Source organism: Python bivittatus, unplaced genomic scaffold (genome assembly GCF_059951505.1).
Source record: "Python bivittatus isolate LINGU-HERP-01145 unplaced genomic scaffold, Pbiv_v1 ctg000070_np1212, whole genome shotgun sequence".
Lineage (NCBI taxonomy): Eukaryota > Metazoa > Chordata > Lepidosauria > Squamata > Pythonidae > Python > Python bivittatus.
The window spans coordinates 46,116,286-46,140,222 of NW_028277034.1; the positions used below are offsets into that span (position 1 = coordinate 46,116,286).

At 40.3% G+C, this 23,937-nt stretch overlaps 1 protein-coding gene across 2 annotated transcripts in view; it reads right to left on the reverse strand.

The window, feature by feature from the left end:
• LOC103050825 (putative E3 ubiquitin-protein ligase HERC6) overlaps positions 1-23,059 on the reverse strand; it is a 31,196-nt gene extending 8,137 nt beyond the window's left edge. Inside the window, exons 1-15 of one of the 2 annotated variants that reach the window (XR_015794622.1) lie at positions 22,450-23,059; positions 19,543-19,699; positions 18,082-18,158; positions 17,062-17,289; positions 14,959-15,053; positions 13,702-13,829; positions 10,417-10,559; positions 9,207-9,265; positions 7,818-7,945; positions 6,082-6,141; positions 5,206-5,302; positions 3,750-3,939; positions 2,499-2,650; positions 2,285-2,401; positions 791-898 (exon numbers count right to left, since the gene is read on the reverse strand). Coding sequence is in view for 1 of the 2 variants with exons in the window: in XM_015890060.3 (XP_015745546.2) it covers positions 791-898; positions 2,285-2,401; positions 2,499-2,650; positions 3,750-3,939; positions 5,206-5,302; positions 6,082-6,141; positions 7,818-7,945; positions 9,207-9,265; positions 10,417-10,559; positions 13,702-13,829; positions 14,959-15,053; positions 17,062-17,289; positions 18,082-18,158; positions 19,543-19,699; positions 22,450-22,696 (1,986 nt within the window). In the remaining variant the exon portion in view is untranslated. The remainder of the gene's footprint in view (positions 1-790; positions 899-2,284; positions 2,402-2,498; positions 2,651-3,749; positions 3,940-5,205; positions 5,303-6,081; positions 6,142-7,817; positions 7,946-9,206; positions 9,266-10,416; positions 10,560-13,701; positions 13,830-14,958; positions 15,054-17,061; positions 17,290-18,081; positions 18,159-19,542; positions 19,700-22,449) is intronic. The other variant, XM_015890060.3, reaches the window with a different exon arrangement.
• Between the last annotated feature and the right edge of the window lie 878 nt (positions 23,060-23,937).

Below are 23,937 nucleotides of genomic sequence, written 5' to 3' on the forward strand. Positions count from 1 at the left end.
AGACCATTTGGGTCAGGCTGAAGACTTTCAGTGGCCACCTAATTCCATTTAGGCTTGTTTTTAACTGTTTCTTACAGTATGTTTTTGTGCATAAGCCCCTGAATTATGAAGATTGGGGCACTTTCTGAATTTATTTATTCATTTCAAAGATTTGTATGGCTGGCCATCTTAGAGCACAACTCTGGGTGGCTCACAACAACAATAAAACTACAAAAAGCCATAAAACACAAACTAAAAACCTGGTGCCTCAATCATCCTCCCAGGATGAACCCACAACCATCCACAAGCTCTCACTACTCTAGCCCAGTGACTGGGTAAAGAGCCAGATCTTGATGCTATTCTGGAAGGCTAACAGGGTGGGGGCTTTCTGGATTGCCAGGGGGAGATTGTGCAAGTTGCAGTGGCTGCAGGCTGGGTCAGTACTATTGAAAATGGATGCTAGAATCTGAGAAGATATTGGGCGCCTCATCCAACAAGATACAAGGGGCTCAGTGGCAGGCTCTAAACCAGGGTTTCTCAACCTTGGCAGCTTTCAGAGGTGTGGACTTCAACTCCCAGAATTCCCCAGCCAGCAAGGCCTACACTTCTGAAAGCTGCCAAGGTTGAGAAATGCTGCTCTAAACAAATGCTACGCCCCACAAAGCAAATGCCTGGCCAGTTTTTTTCACAAACTGACACAGTTCCGCTCCCCTGTCAGGTTCCCAATTCTTTTGCGGTGGACTGCAAACAAAAGAAACCCCACCAACTCTCCAGCAAGCAAGAATAATTAAAAAAAAAAAAGATTCTTTACCTGTTGTACAACAAAGGCCCCATAATAAAGTATTTCCCTCTTGCTTGGTACATTGTAGACGAAAGGAAAGCGGCAGAAAGAGATGAGGCTTTCTTCTTCTTTGATATTCTGCATGTTGCAAGGAAAAAAATGGGGCATGGAAATCTTTCAAAACAAAAGAATATCTCATGTGGCCTTCTTCCCTTCTCAGCTGCCTTTGTCCCATTGGCCTCCAACCTGCATCAATATACATTTTTGCTCTTTTCTGGTAAGAAAAATATTTATGCAACAGCTAAACTACTCAACAGGGAACTCAACTGTTTTCTGATTCTCCTCAAAAATAAAAACAATTAGTCATCTGGGTAAAAACAAGTGTTTATGCTTGTGCACAATTAGTTATATACTATAAACTGGAGAGGGAAAATCACAAATTCTCTAATTTAGAACTTTTTGTAATTCTACAACAAAGACAGTCCATTTCACCTCTTAATTAGGCAGGCTAAGATGTCAGATAGCAAGAGAAAAGGCCCATTCAAGTGTTAAGAAAGTGAACCTGAGAGTTCTCACACAGTCAGTGATAAACAACACAGCAGCAGATCTGATCAATGCAAAAACAGAAGACAGATGCAGATAGGCTAGACTGCTCAAAAGAATAGGGCAAGAGTTGCTTAGATAGGATGGGAAGAAGGAAGATACACAAAAGGTTTTGAATACTGATTCTGTTATAGAGAGCTTGCTCTTGAAACTCAGGAAATAATACTTATCTGTAGTTCTTGAATTTCTTGTTAGTTTGCTTAAATGGTTCTAGTTCACAACTCTCCCAGAATAAAAGTTTTCATGCATACAATTGCATGTACATTGGCTTATATGTGACAAGAGTTAGAAGCCTAGTAAAAATAGGACACTCTTAATTCCTCCCTTAATTCAGGGAAATTATGAGATTAAGAGCTGAAGGGAAACAATCTAATGGTGTATTGCAGTAGAGGTTTAAAAGTTGATATTTAATAATAGTGATAATCATTCTGTATATTTTTGTTCAATGAAATGTTCCTCTCATAAAATGGAATTAGATTCCTTAAAATGATAATTGTTCTGTGTGCTACCTTGCCCAAACCTACTGCCATTTTGTAAGTACTGGCTTTCATGATTTTCAGATTTTCAAGTCAACCCCAGGGTAAGAAAGTTTGAGAAGCACTACACTGAATAAATTAAAATTAACTTAGTTTGCACAATTTGCTAATCCCCAAGCCACAGTTTACGAACCACAATGCTAGGATTCACCTAACATGCTAAGCAAAAAACCAAATAAACCACATTATGGATTAGTTTGATGTTATAACCAGGATTTCCTGCCCAAAATGCTTTTAACTGAGGGGAGATGGTAACTAAAGCAATATGTTCCAATTAAGATATGCAAGAACATTTTCCAGATCTCAATCACTTCTGTCCAAGCTACATGAGCTCAAATACTTGCATTCCACAGAAGACCAAGAGGCAGCATAAAACAATACTTACATTGTTTTCAATCCACTCCTTCCATCTCCTTAAATCTTCCACGATGCTAATTTTTTTAGGAATTTCATCTAGGCAGAAGGTACTTATTTGCAGTTTGCATTTAGCCTTCATGTTGACCTTGAAGGACAATATTTTGAGTTCAAAGCCATGGATTTTATATCAAGAGTCACCACCAACTTTCCATGATCACTTCCAAGTCACCAGACACACATACCTTATATAGCTTTTTAAGCACTTTGAGGAGGTGAATCCATATCTGGCTTTTGTGACAAGTGTAGTAAAGAGGCAACATAGCTGACACACCCTTCTTCAACATTTGAACTATCTGCTCTAAAAATGGACCTGGCAACAATGACCAATAATTTTCTGAAAGAAATAAATATTTTCAAGTCATTGAAAAATATGCAAGAAAAACAGAATCAATCATATACTAAATAAGCCAAACTGATGAAAATCCTTGAAGAGGTTACAGAATAAGCAATATTTTGATGGGTAGGAGGCTGCTCTTAACTTTTTTGGGATAGTGTGATAATTATTTGTTTAAAAATGTATAGGTTGCTCATTCTTCTTACAGTTTTGGGTGGTTTACAACAATGTATTAAAACATCCATAAAACAATGATGAAGACATATAACATATAAAGGTATAAAAATTATACTCAAACATTAAAAGGCCTGTGTAAATAAGGAGAGTGTAAATATGGAAAGGTCTTCCTCAATTTTCAGTGACAGTTGTTCTGCAATATGGAACCATGCTCCAGAGTCCTTCAATTAAGCAATGTCATGTATCAGGAGGTGTGCCTTCTCGCTGTTGCACCTGTCTTCTGGAACAACATCTACCTGGAGATCTCTATGACTCCTGGCCTAAAAGTGTTCTGAAAGCCATTTGGCTTTGTTCCCAGGTCTAGGAGTAGGATGGCTGTTGAGCTCCTGTTGTTTTTTCTCTGGGGAATTTTTTGAGGTGTTGGGTGTGTCCTTCCAGATGTTCAGGATTTCTTCATTTTTCTTTTTCTGTTTTATTTTATAATGGAAGCCACCCAGAATTGGATGGCCTTTAAACTTAGTGAAACAGACAACCAACCATCTAAAGGTTTGTCACATAGAGAAGGGACTGCACTAGTTCTCTGTTACCCTGGAGAGCAGGATCAGAACCAGTGAGCTGAATCTACAGGGAAGTAGAATCGGGTGAAATATCAGGAGAAATTGCTTTACAGTAACAGCTGTCAATCAGTGGAATAGGTTGCCTCATGAAGAGGTAGGTTCCCCTTCACGGGGTTCAAACATAGGCTGGATAGCCATTTTGGATTACATAATCTCTGAGGTACCTTCTAAGTCTATGGCTTTACTGCTTTTGCTGAGAGAATGTAGAATTCTCTTGAGCTTGGAAAGTGAGGAATGTAATATATGAATGGAGGCACATGGGGGGGGTGGGTGGGAAGAGAAAAGGAGAATTGCTCCAAACTCACCTAGAATGTTGGAAGAGCACTCGTTCAGACCTGTGATAGCTTCTGCAAAACGCAGAGCTAACGACAGAACCTTTTGGGCTTCAAAAGCAGCAGAGCACTCAGGCACCAGAAGAAAAATAGCAAGAGCTTCTTGGTGAGGAGAACTCAGTGGAAGAGCAGGGAGTAGGTGGTTCAATAGAGAAGAAGAGATCTGTTTAAAAAACAATAGGTATAGCCAGGTCAGATCTATCTAACTTCAGAGGAAAAGTAGATGTCTGAAGGGAAAGGACTGCATCAGATGCCCTGCCCACTCCTGAATTTCAGCTTACACAGCTCATTATGGTGTAGCACCAGGTTGCACCAGGCATTGCTTTGCCAGGACTGAACCTGCCTAGGTGGTAAGAAGATATAAAGAGGGCCTGCTAAGAGCCAATTATCTCCCATGATGTTGGGGTTGTGTGGACCAGGTAGCAGGCATTCTCTTTTGTAGCTCCCATGCTCTGGAACCCACAGAACTTCATACAGTCACCTCCTGCTTAGTTTCTGGTAACTTTATTCTACTGTGTTTTCAATCTTAGTTGGTTTGTGGCATCTGTCAGGGTAGGGGAAAGTCAAGGTGTTGGTTATGACCTTTAAAGCCCTTCAGGGCATGAGCCCAGGTTACCTGAGGAACTGTCTCACTCCCATTACATTGGCCTGTCCCATCTGGTCTGGCAGGAAGGGTATGTTACGGATCTTACTGCCTAGAGAGTTTCATCTGGCGGGGTCCAGGAGGAGAGCCTTTTCTGCCGTGGCTCCTGCTCTCTGGAACAACTTGCCCGCTGAGGTGAGATTGACCCCCACTCTGCTGGCCTTCTGAAAGGGCGTTAAGACCTGGCTCTGCCAACTTGCATGGGGACCCAACAGGGGTTCGCAGCACTGGGGGCGGTTGGTAGCCTGAGGATGCTCCCTCCGCCTTTTTAGTTTGCACTGTAGCTTTAACTTTTTAGTTTAATTTTAACTTTTTGTAGTTTTTAACCTGTATACTTTTTTCTAAGATTTTATAGTTTTTTTACTTGTAATGCCACGTAGAATCATTTGTACAATGAGATGGGTGGCATATATAAATTCAATAAATAAATAAATAAATAAATTCATTCATTCATTCATTCATTCATTCATTCATTCATTCATTCATTCCATGGGGAGATCTGCAGCAAGTTCTTACAAAAGTTGCATTCCAATAGGAGACAATGGAAATCTCAAAGCAGCTAAAGCTGGGAAGCCTGGTGCCCTTCCTATGTTCTAGATTAGAATTCTGGGTTTTTTATCCTATACCAACTGCTAGGACAACCTTCACACCTCTGGAAGTGCCACTCAGGACACAAGGAATATATGCAAGTCCATCTACAGGTTCTCTCATCTGATCACAGAACAATCAACAGACCATCCAATTATTTCTAACACATATACCTAAAGAAAAATATTTTTTCCTTGCCTGACTAGCAATCCAATCTCTCACAGTAAGTTCCTTCAAAACTTCTCTTGCTTCTTGCATATCCACTGGGATATAACAGTCCATCGACACACCAGATCTAGGAGGAAAAAGTATCACTGGTTTGTATCACTGGTTTGTATCACTGGTGATAGCATGAAGTCAATTTAGACAGTGATTACTTGTACATGCTGCACTACACTTCCCAGCTCTTGGGCTTCAGATCTTTCAAAGAGAAAGTTGACTTAACAGGATTTGCAGCTGTCCTTCAAAGAAACCACTGTGGTTTTATTTACTTACTTACAGCATAAAACCAGAGAAAAGCTGAAATAAGGACATGGGCAGGAAGGACAAACAATTTATTTTATCTCGTTCTATGTAGTTTGGAGATGACGGGATGTTTGTTATTGCAAGACTCAGAATAGCCCATGGCATGGCAGTGATTTTTGCTCCTTGTTTTCGATATTTTGAGATGAACAAGTCTGAGGACAACCACCGGCAACTATCTGGCAGGATTGTGGGTATGGAAGCAGCGGTAATGTGGAAATCCCTTAATAATCTCATGAGCCCAGGGCTTTCATCTTTAAAGGTAGTGGGACATCTTGTAAGGCATAATGATTTGAAGAATTTTGAAGACATTCAAGTCTTATTTCAGTTACAAAGATAGCTGGATAAATGGGCTACTAACTACTCTGCAACCCAGCTGACCTTGCAGAATGGCTGGGAGAATATAATTGGACTGGACACATCATTCTGAGCAGATAGAAGAAAGGTGGCAGATAAATGCAACAAACAAACAATCCATTCAGATGTTAAATTCCCTTGGGTGATGCTAGTGAATAAAGACCTGGAATACTCTCCCAAATGCACGCTACTCACCTTGGTTTTAAAAAGCTTGCTGTTAAACAAGGAGGTGAGGAAAAGATTGCTTCTATCTCCCTACCAAAAATTTAAAAAAAAAACAATTAATAAAACAATAGCATACCAGCCCAGCTTTATGCATGCTGGACTAGTCAAATTTTTTCTTGATTCATACAGTCTAAAAAAATTTACAGATGTAACCATAATTTTCAAAATTAATGCCAGAGATAATAGAAATGGAATATACAGTGACCACTCCAATATTATGCTTGCTTGGAAATAACTCCCACTCTGTCCGATGTGACTTAAATCACTTTAGTTTATAATCTGAATAAAGTGTGAATCAAAGAATATAAACAATAGTTCATCAACATCCATGTAAATTTTGACAAAGTTTACTTTTCACATACATCAATGTACAAATCTCACATCCTATGCTTCTTTTCTTCCTTTTGAATAATAAACTTTAAGGTTTACTATTAGGTCAGAAATAGTAAATTATGTCATACTTGGCACTGAATGAAATACCACCATTGACAGGAAGAAAAACTGTATGCAGCGAGTGTAGAAAAACACTGCCTTCCAGATATTGCTGAACTACAATTTCAAACAGCTCTTGATATGGCCAATTGTGAGAAATGCTAGAAACTAAGATTCAACAACATCTGGAAAGTTACAAGTTCCCTGTAATATAAAGACTTTTGATGTACATTTTTAAAATTTATTTATACATCACATTTATATAGCTGCCCATCTCTCACAAGCTCTGGGCAGCGTACAACATTATTTATTTATTTAAACAATCACTAGTTTCTTTACTGGCCAGCACCGGTCACAGGGAAGTCAGCTCATCCGGGCTTCCTTCCTCCACCGATCCTCCACCAATCGTGTCTAGGCAGGTCCAGCACCGGTTCCTGCTCCCTGCACAGAACGCCACCAGCATTTCCTCCCACCAAAATGGGACTACCTATTTATCTACTCGCAGATGGTATGCTTTTGAACTGCTGGGCGGGCAGGAGCTAGGGATGAAATGACAGGAGCTCACTCTGTCATGCAGAGCTGAACTTGAACCGCTGGAGTGTCGACCATTTCTGGCTGGCAAACTCCAGTGTCATTCAGCTGCTACGCCACCATGTCCCCAATTGAAAAAACTGAATGTACAAAATGTGCATTCAAAAATAGCATTAGTCTTTGTATGGGAAACTTGCACAGTGCATAACACCTTAGTTCCTCTCATTAACATTTGCTCAAGCTCCATAAACTTGGCCACACCATCCAGTGATCAGCTATCTGATCTGAACAGACAGAACTTTCTCCAATTCTAACAGGACCAGAAAGGTGACCCATATATCTGCTGGAGAGCAGTTTCCAAATTCAAAGATAAGAACAGGATGGAACGTAATATTTTAGACTATTTATACGCCTTTTGTTCCCTTAATGGTTCAGGGGTGCTGTAATGGTATGTGGGAATGACCCTGGGAGACGGAAGGAAGAGCTACAGCCTAGACAACAGTTAGATAACAGGGTGCTATGCCTGCAGAAGGAATGAGGGAATGGCAAACATCTCAGAAGGGACCCTCCCTAGTTTTTTGGACTCTAAAGGCAAGGGGGAGAGATTCTGCTAATGTAACCTTACAATAAAGATACTGCTAGTACTCTTGGGTGTGCCTCTTGCTTGGACTACCAAGAAGGACTGGCAGGTGCTTACAGAAATACAATTCTCCCATCAGAAATAAGGCAATGCAAGTAGCAACCTTTTAGCATTCTTCTGTGTTTTACTTCCTACTTCTGCTGACTTCCATTTCTCAATCAGTCCTCTGTCCAGTTGGCTGATCCTAGGCAAGACTTCCAAAGAGGCAGCTGTGTTTCTACATGCAGAAGCCTTAACAAAGAAAAACCCAAGTGAAAAAGTCTTGTTACTATCTCACACACCGATGCTTCATAATATAAACCTTTGAGAAGGTGGAGATCCCTGGTCAATTCTATTAATGTTCCTGTAGGAAGTGGGGATGCAACTTTGGGGAAACTAACATCTGTGTAATGTTTGAAAATATCATTGTGTTTTGCTGAATCATCCAAATGTCTATCCAGAAAGAAGTTAACTTTTGTGGGCAGTGGAAAAACACATTCCATTTAGGCAAGTTGGTACTTATTCGGTTAGCTGCATTCCCAAAATATGCACAGATGCAGAAAGTTCTTTGATATTGAGTGGGTTCACATATTGTGCTAAGCCCATAGCATGCAGCTTTCTCTGGGCCAAGGCTCTTGAATGATTCACCAAGGGCAGAGGGTGGTTCAAGAAACCACTGACAATTCTGTATGTTTAAAATTAGAATTACTAATATTAATGGGATTACTTTCCAGTCACATAGTTCAAATTTTCCATCTTCTTCTAAGTCATTAAATATTTTAATTGGGTAATTGGTGGTTCTCTGCAGGCTGTACCCAAGGCTTTGGAGGATACATTAGGACATGGGGCCTCCAGATATCATATTTAGTTCTAATATGGATTGTTTGGCTCGTCTTTGCATATTGTGTGAATTCAGTCCATGTGGACTGTATTATATAGTTAATGACGCAGCATGCTGGGTGATCCCAAACAGTGATCTATTCAATAAATTATGCTTAAACAGACTTAAGTTGATTTGTTCACCCAACCATTATTCTTCCACTATTTTAGAGGGCACAGGAAAGAAATACTGAGAGCTTTCATTAAGTATCTAAATTTGGGTCCAAGATGGGATCAAAGTTCAGATTTTTGGACTAGTTCTTTCCCTATTAGTCACATATAGTGTCTTTATAGCATCTCCTAACTGAAGTGATGCAAAACCTGTCCTCATTACTATTAATTTAGCATATTGATGGTTTGATAAAGACACTGTACTGCGCTAGTGAGGAAATTACTTATGGTTTACATTCTTAACATTTCAAATGGCCATTTTAGTAAAGGTGGAGAGATATCCCCTGGTGGTTCCAGGCACTTTGGACTTTAATTCTCAGCCAGGAATTATGAGAAATGAAGTGCGTCAGATTGCAGGAGAGAGATCTAAATAGTATTCTAATTAATAAGCTCTTTTGGTTTTATCTTCTCTTGGGATAACTCCTGACGTCAAGACAGTTTACAAAAGAAATAAGCAAAGTACCTGAAATATATTGACAAAGTTGACATATGTTCCAGCAAAAACTTGGGCTCCCAACAATACTGCAATGATATGAACATAAATGAATCATTATCACATTAAGTACAAAATTTGTCTAGTTTCTTTTTCTTCCTTTCTCTTGGGATTTACAGTGTATCATTGTAGGGATGCTTCTGAAATTTCCAAAAGGAATCTACCTACAACTTACTATTTCTTTATCTCTCAAAATCTTTTTTCTTCATTAACTTTTCTAACATAACATGCAGCAACTCTCTTTTTCTCCATTAACAGAGATACATTTTCTTTGCATGACAATCAGAAAGAGAATTCTGTACTCATCCCAATCATGCATTAAGTTTAATTTTGCAACCAGAATGTTGTGCAAATTAAGAGATTACAATTTCATAATTACTGTATTTTTTAAAAAACCTTTATTTTGCTTTTGTTGGTCAAGGAATTATATATCTATACAATTCTCTATATCTACCCTTTGCCAACTGATTAAAATGGTGAGACTCCTAAAACTACTGCATCCTTTTCCACCACCAGGATAAATGCATATTCATCTGCACTCTTCCCAGTTCTTGTCAGCTGGAGATGGCAGAATATCCTGTTTGGAAATTCAGAAGTTGCCAGCTAATCAAACCCAAACAATGATGACATTTGCTTCCTCAAAAATCAGAAAAAAACAGCCTTCTAATTCCTACATTTTAAAAAAACTAACAGAACAGTCATTTGGAGCAGTAACTCAGAGCCATGATAATATAGCAATTACGGTCTTGATTTAGGACAAAGGACAATGAATTCTGAGTCCACTTTCAGCCATGGAAGCACACTGGGTGACTTACGTCTGGCCACTAAGTTTCAACCCAAACCACCTCACAGAGTTTTGGGGGTTATGTTACTGAGAAAAAAAATGGAGTCTTATGTATATCACCCTAGGCTTCTAGAGTAAAGGCACAATAAAAATCTAGAAAGATTTAACCCAATAGAACGTCAGAAAATATAAGCTAATCGAACACTGAACAGAATATACTCAAATCAAATCTGACTTGTAGGTATCGCTTTTTCAGAGGAAAAATTAACCATCTGTTTGATTCTTTCAAAGCAATTTTATGTCTTAAATGTGTGTGTGGGTTTGGCTGGGTGTTGCTCCCTGTGTTATGGTATTAACACTATTTTGCATTCTGGATTTGTGTTTACAAAGAGGTACCATTACGCTCCAGAAGAGCACTGAGGTCAATACACTTTCTCTCCTCCTGTCTGCTGTCCAATCCTGGACTTTCCCTGTGCTGCAGAGGTCCACGTCCAAAAGACCAGAGTTGCCCAGAAGCAGAGACACAGAGAGTGTGATAGCTGCAGAAAAACCAAGATACTGTCAACTTCCCATATGAACTACTCTGCATTCACCCCAAAGACCAGTGTTTTTCAACCTTGGCCACTTCCAGATGTGTGGACTTCCACTCCCAGAATTCCCCAGCCAGCCATAGTGTTGAAAAACACTGCCATAGACTATAAAACTCCAATTTTGTTTTTTGTCTGTTACTGTTAAGACAACCCAAACCAAAACTTTTGATAAATAATGTTATTCCTTTGTTAGAATGTCATATCTGTCGAGTGGAATATTACACTTCAGAGAGGGACCTTTATACCACTTGAAGATATAACTCTACACACTCCGTCCAATTACAAATTAATTTAATCTAATCCATCCTTTTATACAGCTTGCTGCAAAAGATGCCCTCTATTTGCTTTGGACTTAATTCTGCTAGACCCCAATACAGCCAATACAGCCCTTCAGGAAGTCTGTGTTTAAGCTACATCTGTCTTTTTCAACATATATGTGATTGTTTTGTTCTCATTCTATTTTCACTGCTCAAGGAGGCTGTTTGTTCTATCCAAACTGAAGATGGATCCAAATCAAATGGATTTTACAGTTTCAGACGCCAGAATTACTGTATCAAAGTTGGAAGAAGCCATTAAGGTATTAAGTACAACCCCTGCTCTGAGCAGGAAAATAAACAATTGGTCCTCAGAAGGGAAATCTAGGCAAGGTTGTTTGCGGATAAGAAAAGGGTTTGAAAAAGTCAAGATGATAAGTGTGACTGTGTGTGTGAAGCCTCACCCCTTTTTATGTGCTTCAGCGCAGGGGTTTGATTGTACAGTAAAGGCTGCCATCTTGACTTTTTTGACCCCTCCCCCAGAGTTTCCTGCTCCTGGGCAATTGGTTCCATTGTCAGACTGCTGCTATTGTTACAAAACACCCATAACGTTCAATTGGAATCTAATTATTTTATGTTAAATCCATTATTCTGTGTCCTGCATGCTAGAACGATAGACTGTCTTCCATGCAACATCCTTTTAGGTATTTTTAGGTATTTTTGGCCCTTATCAAGTCTTCCCTTCTCAAGACCAGATGGGCCCAACACCTTTCACCTCTCTTCAGAGGATTTCATTTCTAGTCCTCTAACCATTCTTACTCTCCTTATCTGAACTTATTCCAGTTGGGACCTTTCTTGACGTACGGTGTCCAAACCTGGACACAATATTCAAGGTGGGCTATGATCAGTGAACACTAAAGAAGAATGATTACTTCCTGTGATCTGGAATATATACTTCTATTGATGCAACCTAAAATTGCACTTTTCTTTTTTGTAACCACATCACATTACTCACCCCTATTCAGTTTGTGTTCAGCTGCTATTCCAATATCTTTTTCATAAGTACTATTACCAAATCACCTAACTGTATCTTGTGCCTGTGTATTTGATTTCTCTTTTCACATTGAAGATTTTTGCCTTTGCCTCTGTTAAATTTAATTGTTATTTTTAGCCCACTTCTCTAGTCTATTGGAATTACTCTGAATTTTATTTCTGTCTTCTGGGATATTATCTATTGCCCAATTTTATATCAACAGCAAAGTTAATAAGCATTTCCTCCATCATGTTATTCATGTCATTAATAAAACTGTAGGCCTTAGACTGTATCCTGTGGCACCTGATAGCTTATTCTGTTTTCATAAGGAACCATTCCTTTTATTCAATTTTTGTTTATTATTCATTTAACTAACGCTTGTTCTTGATAAATTCTTGTTGAAATCTAGTAATTAGCATATTGCTTTGAAGATACTTAGGGTGTTCTTCACAAATCTGGTGAGCACACATTTATTTTAGTACTGCAGCGTAGAATCACCAACTATCATTATTCTTCTTTGTCTTTCCGTAGAATTCAGCTCCATCCCTCTGCCCTTCAGGCATCCATCATTCTCTTTTATGGTGTCTCTCTTTCTTTCATTTTTTCCTGAGTTCAGCGATGCAAAATATTTCCAACATTTTTGGGTTCAGATTGTCATGGTTGGGCTTACTTGTTTGATTTTCTTTGTCATGAAGAACTTCTTCTGAAAGCTGGTGGGAGTGACTGCTTTGTTAGAGCTGCTAAATCTTCCCCTCTCTTCTCGGCTGACCATTTTTGCTATAATCCTCTGATGTTTTCTTTAAGCATTGTTACAAGTCTACTTTTGCTGAAAATATATGCCACGTTGTTTTGAGGAAGGACTATAAACAGACTTTAAGCACTGCAGGTCCCAACTGCAGAGCCCTATTCATTCATCTTATTTCTCTTTCTTCAGGTATCACCAGAGAATTTTTATTTCCTCTGGTTCCTTTCTCAGATTTTCAGGCTAACAGGGTACACAGAGTTCACATGCAGGAAAACTTTATACAAACTGCCTTTTAAACTTCAGTGGCAAAAGCCTGTTTTTTTCCTTTCAGTGAGCTTGCTTCCTAGAATGTGGATGCCCTTATACCTCTCTTCCAGTTTTTCCAGCAGAAAACAATCACTCAATCCCCCACAATGGGCAATTAGGAGTTCTGAGGCTACACCTCTTGCAACCACAGGTGAGAGCACCATTCCTCAGAAAAAGCAGCTTTGCTGATTGCTCTGTTCTCATCTTCCTTCTGAAACCCCTGATGAAGTTCTGTTCGCTCAGATGTTTCTTTTTTATGACATCTCTCTCCTTCTTTCTTTTTGGCCATTGAGAAACAAAATGCTGGATGGGCCCTGATCTGATCTGGCAGGACTTTGTTCTTATAAAGAACAAAATAGCATAGCAGTTTCACATACTGTTCATTCAATATTCCACAGAAGAGTGAATTTTTATTCAGCAATAATTGCTGTTCCTGACCAAGAGTAATAATAGCTGAACGGCTGCCTAAACCTTCATTGATACTCTGTTTCTGTTTTAGAGTGTTATGGTTTAGACTAACCAGATTAATAAAAGTTCACTAAATATTTCTCAGATGTATAGTCTTCTCATCAACTAAAGTTCCTGATAAACCAGCAGCCTCCAAAATATTAGAAGTGCCCAATGGAATAAAGGTTACAACTAAATTAGTTCTTAAACAAACTTTTTTTTTTTTTACATAAGCCATATAAATTTCCCTTGCAAACACATGCACACTCACTCACATAGACATGGAAGGAAAGGGATGGTACACACCTTCCACATGACACATGGGAAACTGGACCATCAATCTCATCAACTTTCTGAGGACCAGTCTTTGGAGTTGAAGAGTTGCGTCCTAATTGTCCAGCACTGTCATCTCCAAATGTGAAAACACTGCCACTCTATTAAGGGTTTTAACAAACCAAGCACCATTATCAATGCTAATGCCAACTACTTCTATCAGTTTTTTTTCCCCTAGCGAGATATATTAGTTTATTATACATTCCTGCTACAACATGATGTCTTAGAGACACCAAGGTTGTGTTTGCATGCAAATGTGCCTGACCCCAACTGCAGCCATCATTCTGAAGCATTGTCATTTGCAACAAGATAAAGAAATCAACCAAGATAATTCCCAACCCCTTTTCTCTGCTTCCACACACTTAGAGCCTGTAAGCTCATAGCTTGGATCCAGCATCAACATTAGAAAATATGGTATGGATGGGGAGGAAGGAGAAGAGCAATATCAAAGCTTTTTAAAAAAGCTAAACTGCTTCTAGCCAATGAGAAAAAAAATAACCTATGAGCAAATTAGAAAAGAATGCCGATTCAAATCCTATCTACCAGAATGACCCATTTAAAATAAAGTCCTTATGGAGAAGTGTCTGAAAATACTTCTGATTGTTAAGTAGCTCTAAGTTCATAGGTTCTGCACACCCATAATGTAATTTGGTTTTTTTGGCTTGCTTAGCAAGTTGTGTGTAACCAGCCATTGTGATTTGCAAATTACACTTTATGGCTTAGCATTTTGTATGAACCAACTGTGTTGTATTCAGTAAGCCATGATTTAAGAAAACATGGCTTGGCATATGTAAAGTAAGTCACTGTCTCCATATTACATTTGGCTGCCAAAGCCATATGGCCTTGCGAAACCTCCTGCCATATGCTATTCAAAAAAGCTTATTATATTATTATATCACTTGAAATGGAACAGTTGTCACCAAGTAATTGGCATCAAGAGTTGCTAGTTATGACGTTTATGGCTATATTACCATTACTGAAGGCCATAAGCAGGACAATATTAGTGCACCTCTTGTTGGCCACAGTGGGAACAGAATGCTGGATCAGGTAAGCTTCTGGCCTAATCTGACTGAGGTTTTCTTACATTTTTAGGCCATAGGGGCCATGACAGTTCCATCATTTCTTAGATTTAGTATGCAAAGCTTCCTGAATGTTCTGCAAAACAATTCCCAATATCCACTTAATAAACTGCTGCTAGCAATATGGCAACTTCAATTAAAGAGAGAATACCTTGGTGAGAACAGCAGTATGTTCATCTCCACAGCTAACATAAGTCACTTCAAGGTTCCTCAGGGCACCTATTGAGTAGGGTTTGAAGACCTGTTCTGTTGAAAAAAGCACACCAGAATATTGTAACATTTCATATTAATATTCCATCCCAAAGTCGATTATAATATACCATTATTTATTAAGCTACTGTGACTGAAACCATTAACAGATTTTGGATTAAAATAATCGCAGCAAATTGTGGAAGGCCACTTTAGAAGTTTACAAAATGTAAACCTTAGAATTGTCCCTGTCTTTGAAGTGAGGGAGGAAGAACTTGGCTTGAGAACAGGAGCTTGTCTACACTATGCTACAGGTAGCATTTTAAAGCTGCTGAATGGGCTGAATGCACACTTTCTAACAAGGAACACACATTCAAGCCATTACTACTCGTTTTTAGAGTCCACATTCTAATTTGAATGGGCACCTTGCATCCTATCATCCAAACTTTTAATAATTATGTCAGTTATATATTTATTAACTATATTATTTTAAAGACTGGGTATGATAGATCTAGTCCTCTGCTATCCTGTGCCATATAATTCTTTCTAAACAAAAAAATATAGACTTAAGGGACCAACCAGAGTCAGCCTGACTTTCTTAGGACCAAGTCCTATGTCAAACAGGATCTATAGCAATCACCTAAGAGAATCCGATCAGGTCATCTAAAGTATCAATTGACTGGCTTACAAGTCTATCCTTAGAACCTAACTCCCACCCCCTCCCTCCAAATCCCCTAATCCCTCTGTAAATTCACCAAAGGTTAAGGTCTCCAATTTGTTTATAAATCTGAGTCTAGGTTTTATTTTAAACCTGATTTTTCAGTCAGTCTACCAATACTTTATTACGTTAGACTGAAAAACTGTGTTGATTTAATTTTTTTGCCCAGCTTGGAGGGACCAGTCCTACCTAGATGCAAAACTACATGGTATCTGCCTTTCCTGGCTCTAAGGTAAAGCTCTAGGAGGGGAACCTGTTCATCTATATAGATGCAATCCTTTTTTTTTTGTCTGCGCTCAGTCATTGCTGACCCTGCAGTGACTGCTTGGATGAGTCCTTGCAGTTTTCAAGGCAACTGTTTTCGGAAGTGGTTTGCCAGAGCCTCCTTCCTAGGGCAGAGCCCAGCTGGCAAGCGCAGGAGGCGGGGTTTCCGTTGCTTCGCGCCCTTTTTGGGCGCGCACGGTTTTTCACGCTTACCGGCAACTGCTCCCAACTCCTTTTTGCAAGGCACCGCCAGCATTTTTCCTCCCACCGGAGTGAGAGTCCCCATTTATCTACTCACGTAAGTTTTCGAACTGTTGGGTTGACAGGAACTGGGGAGGAAACAGGAGCTCACCCTGTTTAACGCGAAGGCTGGACTCGAACCGCTGAAGCGTCGACCATTTCTGGCCGGCAACTTTCAGCGTCATTAAGCCGCTGCGCCACCGCGTCCCCTTAATGCAATCCTTAGCTTTGGATTCTTTTGTTTATAGGCTGAGGTTATGATCATGATCCATAAAACGGAGGCAGTGTATCTACCTCTGAAATCTAAGGTCCAGCCTCTGGCAACCTTCACAGAGTTGACAGTGCAGATGTCCTGGTTATTCATCTGGAGTCATACATCAAGCTGGGTTTCTTTATGTTTTATTGAATGAACCACAGCAGGCTGGACTAGCACAACATACTTAGACAGAAACCATGTTTGTACCCACAGCGGCTGGGGTCTCATAACATTTAAACCAAAGCAAGCATACTATGGCTTAGTGTGACCAGTCTTGCTTTTAATAATGTTTGCAGTTGCCAGCCAGATGGAGGAAGTATTTTACTTTAAATAAATGAAATCCACTTTCACTTATTCAGAATGTATCATGTTTTGCAGGGCCAAGCCTGATGTAACTTCTTTTTGAAACAACAAAATTAAGAAATTTATCACAGGATTTACTGTTACATTTTTATTGTACGTGACAATTGGATTCTTGATATTCCCCAAACATTTTCTCTTCAATAAAAGGAAGTAATCAAGCAGCATGGATTATCGAAGTGGATTATCAAGTGATATTTCCTTGAGTAATTTGAAGACAGGCTTACCTTTTGCTGTCTTCTGACTCAAGCCCAGCTGATGTGCATTGTTCCTTCCCCAGCCATAGACTATTCCAGAATGGGACAAGACAAAGCTGTGTGCCCCACCAGCAGCCACCTGAGCCAAGGGGATGCCAGCCAGAGAGGAAATGTTACATGGATTAGCTTGGGATGAAAATTCTTTACCAAGGCCCAGCTGACCATGTACGTTCTGTCCCCATGAAAAAACTCGACCATCTTCATTGGAAGAAGAAGAAAGACAAGGGGGGAAAAAACCAAACACCATTACATTCATTAAAATATGAATTGGCAACTTTTTCAGGAAGGCACAGATAACCCCCCAACTTTTAAGATGACAAACATCTCACAAGTCTCCCAGATCTCATGAGTTATCAGTGATCACACCCCAAAACCATATGTGCTCTCTCCTGAAATCTTGTAGACCTCATGGAACATTTTAACCAGTTGGTGGAATATCATAAAAACCATTGAGAGTTATCGTGAATACTTTTATGCCTACAGGCTTTGCATTGCCATTTCTTCTAAGTAGAAGGACAGCTTTCAAGCTTTCTGTTTTGTGGAGATTCTTTCCATGTCACATTATCTTCTCTGAACTGTCGGGGCAATAGATTTCAGAGTCTAATTTGAAAGCTTTCACATACAACAACTACCGGGCTGGTAAGTGTCATCCCATGTATATATCTGCATTCTCCTTGGCTGCATATTTCAGGTTAACATCACTGGTAGAGGATAGGTTGCCTTGATGAGGATAAGAAGGGCATTATCTGTATGCTTGCCCATTCTTTTACACCAAGCTTTGCCTTCTAAATTCTGTATCAAAACCAGATTTGTAGTAACTTAATCTTTAAGGAATCTACTCTCTGCCTAGGAATATCTTAAATAAGAAGGAGCAACTGTGTAGACACCCAGAACAATGATATTAGCACCACAATGAGCCCTCCCCCCCAAAAAAAAATTAAGCACAGAAAAAAGCAAAAGTGTGGCAAAACAAGTAAAATCAGTTCTTACCTTTGGTTAGTGCTATGGAGTGATAGTGTCCACAAGCAACTTGTATAACAGTGTACATAGATAAAGAATTTATTTTCCTATAGAATTTACCAAACAAGAAGAGAAATAATTAATTAGCATTCCAGAAACAGAACCACACCATCATGTAAAGATTCTTGGCATTGCAGCTTTATCTATTTAAAAGGAAAATTGGGTATTACCAATTTTTTTAAAAAATGGCTTTGTCAATCAATTAATCAAATAATAGGATAAGCATTACCAAAATTATCTACCAAATTGTATTTTAATCAATAGTAATGATTTCAAATCTTAATTACACTAGACACATATGCTAATTAGAGAAAAATATTGGAACTGAATGTTTCGCAAAACTTTGAGTAATCCATTAAATAATTTCTTTCTTTAGCTTCTATTCTAAGGTGATTTCTGCCACATCGATGCCCTTTGGTTAGATGGACTGTAACTGCCATCATCCCCAGCAGGGTTTAATGGGAGTTACAAACCAAAATATTTCAAGGGACCAGATTAGGGAAAGCTAATCTACAGTAACACTGCTTTTTAAAAAAAGAACAAATAATAAGATGGAAGGAGAATGATGAAGTAAATTGTGAGCCATGAAAGCTTATGCAAGAATAAATTTGTAACCCTTTAAAAAGCTACAATTTATTTATTTATAATAGGCTAACATGACTATTCCTCTGGGAAGCTTTTTTTAAGTCCAAAAACAAGAAAGGGACAGCTACAGCACCTATGAAAAAGCACAAATAATGTTTTCAAGAAAAAGAGAAAAATCATCCAAGAAAGCCACAAAGACAATAAAAAAAGAACTTTCTATGTTAAAATTCTTTTGCTAAATTTAATAGCTAAGGAATTTTAATGAAGACATTCTCAAGGTCTCCTTTAATGAAGACATTCTCAAGGTCTCCTTGAGAAATGAAGAAATAAACAATTGTTTGAACACATACAATGCTTTTTACATGCATAGTCACTAGTTATAACCTCCATCATTCCAAAAGAGCCTTTAATGATTTCATAAAACTCAAACCAAGTGCTATTTTGGAGAGCCTGCCTCAATTGTCTAAGGAAGCAGCATCTACTTGATCATCAGGAAACCTCCCATCCCCAGTTATAGGAGGGATGTGAACCAAGCACCACTTGCTCCTGTCGCAACAGCTTTTCCAAACTTTCTTACCCAGCAAGAAAGGAAACACCCCACCTCTATGAAAAGGAACATGCAGAAGGTCACAAATTTGTTCCCTAACTTCTCCCACTTGGGCTTGTAAAGCTACATATTTATTCCAACTGAGAAATGTAGCAGAGATCACAGCTAGAAGAAAGTGAGTGTTCCAAGTGCCCAGTTAAGTGAAGATTCAAACCTGCATTTTCCCGACTGAAGCCCAGGACTCCTATGGCCTAGGCAAGGTTAACTTGACAACTACAGTATATGAATCAGTTACTTACTTTGGAACGAAAACATCTTCTAGTTTTCCAGTGCCAAGCTGTCCAAAACCACCAGCTCCCCATGAAAATACCCTCCCTTGGTTGCAGACGGCCAATGAATGTTCCTTTCCACAGCTTATGTAGATGATAGTCTGGGCTTCCAGGGCATGGATTTGTTCTTTCAAGGATGAAGGAGAAAGAAGGACACTCATTTGCATGGTTATTAGAAGGATCTAGTACCAATGAAAGATCCTGTCCCAAATGCTGATCCTTACCCTGCTTCTAGGGCAGTGTTTCTCAACCTTAGCAACTTTAAGATGTGTGGACTTCAATTCCCAGAATTCTGGGAGTTGAAGTCCACTCATCTTAAAGTTCCCATGGTTGAGAAACATTGCTCTAGGGATTCTGTTCCAAATCTCTGCACTCCCCTGGCTTCTCTCCAAGGTAATGGGTGACCCAACCCAACAGATGTTATACCCCTTGAGCCTGCTCTTGAACAGCCTCGGAAAAGGGAGAAAACATGACTTTAATATTGATACAGCTAAGGATGAGTTGAACCTGGCTCACACACAGGCTGGGAATGAGATGAGGGGACATGGCAGAAAAGAAATGCTGAAGGTGCCAATGCTGACTTGCCAGTATCAACATATGTGTCCATTCCCATTGCTCTTCTCCCTTGCTGAAGAGATGAGGTTGCCCAGCAGTTGCCAGTTTAATTTTCCCACTTTATAGACGGGTGATCCAAGCAGAGCAGGGTCTGTTTTTTTTCCTCTTTGGGGGTCTTCCCATTTTTCCACATTTTTTTCACTTGGGAAATTCCCAGAAGGAGGCAGACTAACCAGCCTCTGTAAACCAGACAGTCTTAAAATCATACCCGCTCCATTGCCATTGAGTAGTGGATGTAGTAGTTGAGTTGAGTAGTGGAGTAGTAGTTTCCCCTGCCTGTTGGGGACTGGCTGAAAGGGAACAAAAGCAAAGCCAGGGGAGGAAACTGTTACCTTGCCTATAATGCATGCAAACCAGGAGAATGCCATCTGGCAGTGAGGTGGAACAGGCACAATAGAGGCAGCTGGGGACTGGCTCTGAAGACAGCAAATGTAACACCAGTATTGTTTTGGGCTAACTCAAGAAAGGGTAGACAGTGCTTTAATAGTGCTTTAACTCTAGAGAAAGGAAAACCCCAAAGACAGTTTCTAGTTCTCATGCTATTTTTTTGGTGGGGGAAGGGAGAGGGACAACCCTGAGCAGGCAGTTCTTAGTGGAGACAATGCAACAATCCAGCAATGTGACTAAGAGTTATTTTTCCTAGTTCTTCATGACATCCACACCTGATTTTCCTTTATTTTATTATACTGTACTGTATATTCTTGTGATTATTCCTGCTCACTTGACTACCAGAAGGCAGTGTACTACCACTTCCATCCTTATGGGGGCTCCCCAGGCCCATATAGCCATTACTGTACAGCTAATTTAGATTTTGTGTGGTTCAAACGCCTCTGCCATGAAACAAACTCATAGGCCCTTCTATTCCATACAGTGCCCTTAGCTTTAAGAGCTATAGCAGCCCTGTAGCTTTTTAGGTTGGTAGGCAGGGAGATATATAGACATCTAGTATATTCTTTCCTTTATATGAGTTCTCAAACTAGAGAGGGAGAAGTATTATTATGATGTCATTATTTCAACTATCCAGTTGAAGCAAATTATGTTTCTTCTAAGTTTTTGATGCTCAGGAATTGCTAATACAGCAGCTTTTAATCTCTTTCTCATGTATACAAGCAGGAGAATCTGAAAGAAGAGCACATGCTTGAGGTTTGTTCCCAATGTATTGAGACAGGTTTAGGTCACATTTTGGAACCCAAACCATTCATTGTGCACCTATCATGCACCTGACATGAACTCTCCAGAACTAGTTCCTCCCAGTGAGCTACATGAGAGGTAGAAGACACTTCTTTCTACCTGAACAACTATGTGTCCAAAATGTGCCCTATATAATTTCCCCCCTCCAAAGAAATGCTACCTGGGTGCCTTGAATCCATCATGTGCAGAAGCACTTATCTAAGTAGAGATACGCATGATTTAGGTTCAGGGTTCTATAAATCAAGTGGGACACAAGGCTGCTTCCATAGACAGATCTTTTTATAGCTAGTTTAAGAACAGGGGTGAGAGGTGGGGGGGGAGAGAAACAAAATTGCTCCCTTTTCCCAGTCTTTTCTTTTCTTACAGAGATACACCATGACAAAAACAAAGGCAAAAGGGAGAAATGAAAAAATTGCAGGGAAAATCCCTAACAAAAAATACTGGACGGATTGTCCATACCATCCATTTACGGGGTTGGAATTACAACAGAGTTTAAAAGGGAGATTTAAGAGTAGGGAACGGGAGATAAACCCTTTAATTTGTGGACAGCGCGTCAGGGTTACTTTACTGCGATGAGAAATTTCCTTTTTTTAAAAAAGAGCGATAGTCAATAGCCCTTCACATTCGTCCATGTAAATTAGTGTGTATTTCGGACGGGGTGCTGTTTGGCAGGATTCTCCCCCCCACGCTTGGAATCCCCAACTTGGCCCGGAGCCGCACCCCCGCAGCACACAAGAGGAAACCGAAAGCGATCATGAAACGATTCCTTTTCGGAGGAAACTGATGCGCGTTCATCCACGCTGGAAAACGAAAGCGAAACTTAACAGGAGGAGGCTTTCTGGAGGACCGAGGGGCTGCAAATGCGCTGCCGGTCAACCGATGCCCCGCCGAGGCATCGAGCTAAGCCCAAACCGAGCTGGTTTGGTGTTGAGTTGGCGGTGGGTTCAACAAACCACACCGGTGCGCGAAGGGTCAACCCGGGCAACGTGTGATGAAAACGACGCTCGGTGCGCGAAAAGAAGCCCGTCTGGAGAGGACCGGGCTGGGTCTAATCCCCTTGCCCGCTCCTACCTGGCACGTAGCGTCTCCGCTGTCCCGCGGGGAGCCTGTTCCCCAGCTGCCCCTGGGTGTTGTCCCCGCAAGAAGCCAGGCTCCCGTCGGCGAGAAGCAGGAGCGTGTGCCGCTCCCCGCAAGCCACCCGGGCCACCTCTTGGCCCCCAACCACTGGCGGAGCGCGACGGAGAGGGACCAGCTGGGAGGCCCGTTTCTTGCCCAAGCCCAGCTGCCCGTAGGAACCGCTCCCCCAGCAGAAGAGCATGGCTGAGCTTGATCGCTCAATCGCTCGCTCCTTCACCCGGAGAGTTCTCCCAGTCCAACAAACTGGGGCGGAGCTCAGTCTTCTCCTTGAGCATCACCTCAAGGCGGCTCAGCTTGGATCGACGAGCGTCAGAAAACACTGCCCTCCTGACCAGCCCTGCCCACTGGCCCCGGGCCCTTCCCACTCCTACTGGTTGCCTCTGACCTGGCCTGGGTCTCTTAGGAGAGCTGCTTCTGAAACGTTGCTGGGTCGTGCAGGTGTCAGAAATAGGGAAGAAAACCTCACGAACTCCCCGAAAGTGGCAACTATAAGTAGGAATATTTTCCTCCTGGCTTTCTAAGAACTGTGCTGAGACTAATGTTCTGTTGTCTTCTCCTGGTGGTGCTTGCTAAGAAGGCAAGCTCTCCTTGTTGATGTTCTGCCTGTGACACAGCTCTTAAAGCCACAGGAACTTTGTCTGTCCTTCCTCTTTTTAAGTGAGAGAAAAAAAGTGCAAAACTTTGTATGTTATACAACCAGCTTTCAGGATCATGGGGTAGTTCAATCCACTGAATCAAATTTTCATCATAATATATTGATTCTTCCTCCAGTAACTAGCATGAAAATCAAGAAACTTTGATCTTTAACAAGAAGTAGAGCTGACAGACCTTCTATAGCAGTGTTTCAAACTTGGCAACTTTAAGATGTGTGGACTTCAACTCCCAGAATTCCCCAGCCAGTCGTGCTGGCTGGGGAATTCTGAGAGTTGAAGTCCACACATCTTACGGTTACCAAGTTTGAGAAACATTGTTCTATAGCAAAAGTAAGCTCCTAGCCTCTTCCATGTGTGTAAATACCCATTGTACTCTTTCCTTTTGGGGTAAACAGTGTTATGCAAAATGCAGAAAGGGAGCAAGAAATAACCAAAGAACTAAAGGCATAACATAAAAAAAAGAATTATAATGGCATCAATAGGTTCTACCAACGCCGTTTTTTGAGCCTGTCCATCCTTCATTTCATCCATTACCTTGTTATTTTTACCATTTTACTTCTTAATGTAATTCCTATATAGGCCCAGTCTCATGGCTTTGGGTAGCGTACAGGTAGCTCAACAAGCAACTCAACACATAAAGATAATAATAAAAGCTAAATAAAAAAGATAGCCATCCTCTTTCCCCAGAAGACCTCATGAGCATCAAAGGCCCATTGAAAAAGTGAGGCTTTAAGAAGATTCCCCAAAGCCAGAAGGGAACGGTCCAAAT